This window comes from Hyperoodon ampullatus, assembly GCF_949752795.1.
Source record: "Hyperoodon ampullatus genome assembly, chromosome: 14".
NCBI lineage: Eukaryota > Metazoa > Chordata > Mammalia > Artiodactyla > Ziphiidae > Hyperoodon > Hyperoodon ampullatus.
In genome coordinates, this window is record NC_136927.1 from 31,511,500 (window position 1) to 31,517,412 (window position 5,913).

At 40.8% G+C, this 5,913-nt stretch overlaps 1 protein-coding gene across 1 annotated transcript; it reads left to right on the forward strand.

Moving 5' to 3' along the window:
* Nucleotides 1-837: 837 nt before the first annotated feature.
* On the forward strand, nt 838-3,237 carry TNFRSF17 (TNF receptor superfamily member 17; the record flags this gene model as incomplete). The annotated part of the gene is made up of 3 exons (XM_079719029.1): nt 838-955; nt 1,310-1,441; nt 2,948-3,237. 3 exons carry the CDS (start codon nt 838-840, stop codon nt 3,235-3,237), a joined length of 540 nt encoding a protein of 179 aa, XP_079575155.1.
* Nucleotides 3,238-5,913: the final 2,676 nt, after the last annotated feature.

The following is a 5,913-nucleotide window of genomic DNA, read 5'->3' on the forward strand; positions in this document are numbered from 1 at the left end:
ACATTGGCAGGCCTGTTTGCAAACTCTGTGTGATACACCAAAATACTAACAGTGATTATTTCTGGATGCTATGATTGTGGATAATTTTTCTACATGCTCAACTGTTTTTTTTTTTCTAAAATTTCAACAATGGAACAGAGATATTAATAATATATTAATATTCATATATTATTATTATGTCCCAAACCTATCTTCCCCCCAACCCTCTTGCCAATTTAACTTTTACCCTAGAAATCCCTATTTGTCGGAATTCTGGGATTCTTCCTAGGTTTAAAACCTGGTAGGCATGCTTCATATTCCTTCCCTCTCATATTCTATCTTCCTACTACACTTTGTGGTTATTTGAGTTAATTTCTATCTCCTCTGTTAGATTTTTAGTTCTTAAGGGACACAGACCTTGTCTTATCTCTCTCCCTGGGGCCCATCACACAGCACAGCTCACAAACAGATGCTCCAAAAATGGTTACTGAACCTTCTGCTTGATGCCTCAGGCTTGTCGACATCCTGCAACTGTCACCTGCCTGAGAAATTTCCTCTATAAATAAGCAGTTTCTGTTTCAGGTATAAACCATAGCCCTTGCTACATACGCCCCATCTCTTACCCCACCCAGGTCTCAAACTTAGAAACTGGAATTAGTGTTGGTATTCAAATCCTTAGCCATGGTACAAAGAGTCAGCCCCCATAAGAACCAAGTCATTGATGTGAAGTTCTTTTTTTCCCTCGACATTCTAGCAGCTGTCATTACATTTGCTGGGGAATTCTCAACGAGATTTTACTTGTCCTCCCATGCTGTTCTTTCTGTGGTTTCCTTGTTTCTTTTTGCGATCCGGTTCCAGATGGCTCAACAGTGCTTCCAAAATGAATATTTTGACAGATTGCTGAATGCTTGCAAACCGTGTCACCTTCGATGCCCTAATACCCCTCCTCTAATATGTCAGCGTTATTGTAATACAAGTAAGTAATACTGCTCGAACAATTCCTCATTGGTATGAAGTCTTCTCTCTGTATTGACTTTATTCAAAGAAGAAATATTACGGGGAAGGTGGTGATATTTTCTGGATCAAAAAGAGGAAGAAAATTAGGCAATCATTTAAATGCCAACAGGAACGAACAATTATTCAGAACTGAACTCAATTTTATTCTGCAATCTTAACAACAGAGATTTTTTATCAGCTCTCCTAATTAAGTATTGTTTAGAATTTAAAAGTCAATGCTGAGGAATTAGGGGAATTGGACGGCAAATAATCTTTACTTGATGTGGATATGATGTTATCAGTTCATTATCTCTCTGACATTCTTTTAATTCAGTGAAAGGAACAAATGCAATTCTCTGGACCTGTTTGGGCCTCAGCTTGATAGTTTCTTTGACAGTTTTCCTGTTGATGTTCTTGCTCAGGAAGATGAGCTCCCAGCCATTAAAGGATGAATTTAAAAACACAGGTTGGTTTGATGGTTCATCTTTGAAATCTGTTTCCAAGAGGTGGCTATGGTGAATTTCAGTTCCTTTTCTTTTTTCATGTTTGAGTATCTCATCCGGTAAGGGCCCTTCTGAGTGTATTAGATGACAGGTTAAATGAACTCTTGGAAGAAGCGAGCTTTCTTTTCGATTTTTACACCTTCTTCGCTGATGTCCTACAATGTCAGCCTTCCCCAACATTTTTTCTAATTACTCTTTCGAGGTACTGAGGCTTCCTTGGGAAACATCCATCTCTTTGACAAAGTTAGCACATTGATTAAACGTCATGCTATCAGAAACAGCTAGCCAGGTTTGGTACTATTGGGAAAAGTATATTTGGCAAGAGCCGTGGCCATATTTTCATACAAATATAAGTGTTGTTTGCTTGGGTGAACATTTTACTGCGAAAAATGCTAGAAATGAATACCAGTTGCTCCTGGATTATTTAAGCAATCATCTCAAAGATTTTTATCTTTATGAAGCAGTAGAGAACCAGTCCCAGAGAGGTGGATGTTCTACTTAAAGGCTTTGTAAGATAAAAATATTTCAGCACCTTTGCCCATGATCTAATTCCCGAACACTTTGCAGCCATTGCCCTATTTCTTTATGCATGTATTTTCCATGCATAATCTGTAAAGCATCCACCTCATTTGCTTTCTAGTGCAGTAAAGGGAGGGAGATGGCTGTTCCATATGATTTACTCATTTCTCTTTTTTTGCCTGGGGTCTGAGAGACAGGTGGGGAGTGACTTTAGTGTGACGTTTTGGAAGATGGAGTTACGCTGCAGAAGGTTGAGGAAGTAGTAAACGTGCCTTCGTAGACATATATGGGAATGTAGTGGAGACTCCTTCCTTCTGTGATCATGACAGATTCATTTTAAAAAAAAAGTAATCTGCCACAAAATGCTCTGTAAGAGAAGCATCTTTACCGTGAATTCTAAAGTGTCACCCAAGACTGATTTTGGTGTGCTGTAACATATGGTAATTTGTCATTTCACATGTGTAAAAAGGCTCAGTACCTTAATGCATCCAAGGGCCAAGTGGGTGAGGAATGAATGTAGTGGGCTGCTTGAGGCTTTGGCGATAGGGGAGCCCATGCCCTGCTTGGAGGAGACAGGAGCTGTCGACTCCCAATTGTTTCTGTGTAGGAATGTAGGCTCCTGGTGGCCACATTTTGTTTTCTTAAAAAAAAAAAAAAAGAGGCCAGTTGTCTAGATTTGTATGTAAAATCTCTTGCTTTTCAAATGTGGGCCAATGTAAAACAGACAAGCAAACACTTAAAAACACTGTACGCCCTAAACCAAGCATGTCTTTGAACCCAATGTGGCCCATGGTCTGTCAGTTCATGACTTCTAGTGTAGGACCCACGTATTTGTTCTGTGGGAAGAGACGCATCTCACGTTGCTTTGATCCTGGATGTGTGCTGCTAAGTCTGGCACAACCATGCGCCCTGAAAAGTTTAGGTTAACTGTTCTGTTTCTGCATAATCAGGACCGGCTCTCCAGAAGGATGCGAATGCAGACCTGTATGAGAGCGACGATGGCGGGACTGGTGTGGAAACTCTTCTTTCGAGAGGCCTCGGGTACACAGTGGAAGAATGTACGTGTGAAGACTGTGTCAGGAGCAAACCAAAGGTCGATTCTGACCATTTCTTTCCACTCCCAGCCATGGAGGAAGGTGCAACCATTCTTGTCACCACGAAAACAAACGACTACTGCAGCAGCCTGCTAGCTGCCTCGAGTGTCACGGGGATGGAGAAATCAATTTTCCCAGCTAATTAACCATTCTGATGGTTTAGAGCTACTTGGAAAATCTTTTGTCAGAAGAAAAGGATGATGTATCAGATCTTTTTAGGATGATTGTACTTATCAGTGGATGATATGGCTTTTTGTTCTCTAATTCTGGAAAATCTTTGTTAGATATATTTTTCTACCTTACTGTTGGGAGCTTAGCTGTGGAAACTAGCTTGGTTTCATGATTAAATTGACTCACTGAAAAAAAAAGTACTGCAATGTGTAGATTCCATAGTCACACATTTCTGTGGCTAGACCACTTCTCTCCTATACATGCACACATACATTTCAGGACAGACTGGATTTCTTTTTATTGTTAAAGGAAAGCAAGGTTATCCTACATACTTTCTATCTACAGGAGAAGCCTAGAGCCAGCCACACTAATTCAGTGTGCAGTGCATGGCCAGTTCCTGACCTTGTGAGCTTTCAGCTTCATGGAGGCATCAGGCATTATTACAATCATATAAATAAACGTGTAGTTGCAAACTGTGATAAATGGGTACTAGGTATCGTTTTTGCACCTATATGCAGGTAATAATAATGATAGCTAGCACTTATTTACCCTTACTAATGTGCTAGGGGTTGTTCCAAGTGCTTTACCTGTACTAACTCATTTAATATATACAACAAACCACAAGGTAGGTGGATCATTATTATCTGCATGTTACAGATGATGACAGAAACTGAATCAGAGCAAGATCACATAGCTGGTAAATGGCAGGGCCAGATTTAAACCCAGACATTCTGATCTATTCCCTTTTTTCTCTTCACATCAATTTAATTCCATTTCTGAGTTTCCTCATTTCTTTGGGCTACAATCTTAGTCATTATTGGGAGAGGGTTGCCTTCCTTGGGTTGTGTGAAGGTCCTGAGGTGCTATGGAAAGGGCTGTGCAATAGGCAGTGCCCTCTGGTAATCTGTTGACTTTGATCATTGTTAAGATGCCCACTGGCACCACAGCAGAAACCCTCAAGGTCTTGGGGCTTTGTGGCTTTTGTGTCAGGTATGGGGTATGGAGAAACTTGGTGGGAACTTTTTACCCACTCAGGGTCCATTATGGCTCCATTCCAGGCCTTTGAGGGCCATAGGAGACAACGCAGTATAGTGGTGAAGGCACTGGCTCTTGGAGTTTGACTCCAGGCTCTGTTACTAGGAAGTTATAGACATTGGGTGACTATGAGAAAGTTACTTAACCACTCTATGCCTCAGTTTCCCCATCTGTAAAATGGGGATAATAATAGTATCCATTTATAACGTTGTTTTAAGGATTATATGAAAATATACACACACATACATTTATTATTTATTCCCATGAAAAGTTTCTGGTTCATGTTAAGTACTTTGTGTTAGTTACGTTGCCATCATGGTTTTTATTAGTGCTTTGAGGTCTAGTCTCTTTGAGGGCAGACACACACTCCTTTTCTGTTATATGGCCTGGGAATATTCCTCCTAGTTTCTCACAAGCCTTCTTCCTTCTCCCCTCACCCCCCTCAATGAGTTTAGATTTTTTCAAAAGCCCAGAAGAGCTGCTGACCTTAGGCTTTTGATTCTTGGTCCTCCAGTACCAGGCTAAATCTTGGGAGGAAGGAATTACAATACTTAAAGAAGGGTGGCTGGTGGTGGAAAATGTAAAGCACCCTCTACGAGTTCAATAACCTATCCCATCTCAAGTGCCATGAAGAAAGGGTACAGGGCGCTAGGAGAAGGTATAACATGTATCCTCATGACAATTCCATGAAGCAAGTATGTGATGTCTCACCAAAAGTTACAGAGGCAGACAGACCTAAACTAGGCTTTCTGCGGGGGAGAGGAGGGATTCAGACACACTGACTCTTTAACTAGAATAACAAATTAGCAACAACTACAAAGTACAAGTTTGAAAATGGGGAAAACAGCCCCACCAACCAAACATACAAGTATTTTCATTTTTACATTCTATCATAGTCCCTGCACGTGGCTGTATTTTGACTCTGACACAATTGTAATCATGGTGTACAGACCATTTTGCATGGGGCTTTTTTTTTTTTTGCCAAACCGTGTGGCATTTGGGATCTTACCAGTTCCCTGACCAGGGATCAAACCCATGCCCCCTGCAGTGGAAGCATGTAGGCTTAACCACTGGACCACAGGGGAGTTCCCTGCATGGGGCTTTTTTTAACTTGTTCTATTATCACTGGCCTTTCCTTGCATTTCCATAACCTTTATAATTAGCACTTTAAACGAGATTCTTTGTGAGGTGGGCCATGATTTGCTTAGCTATTCTTCTGTAACCTGGCTTTGGTGTTTTTCACTTTTTCTCTATTATAAATAATGCTGCAGAGCATCCTTCTCCAAAGATCTCTCGATCTCTGCTGAATCCAAAAGATAAATTTCCAGGGGCCAGAGAGTATGTGTTGAGAGGCAATGTAGTAGGAAGACTATGGGGATGTGGGTCACGCAGAACTCGGCTGGAATTCTGGCTCCATTTCCCTGTGGGGGCCTCAATTCAGTGTTTTGTGGATCAAGACTTAGGAGTGGATCAATCGTCTCAGTCAGCATTGAAAAAAATAAAAGGCGAAGAGAATACATTACCTACAGAATTGCTTTGTTAAACAGCTTCTTAAATGTATGTATTTGTGTACTGGGTTGTGGTGTAAAATGCATTTTCTTTTACTGTGGGTTGTG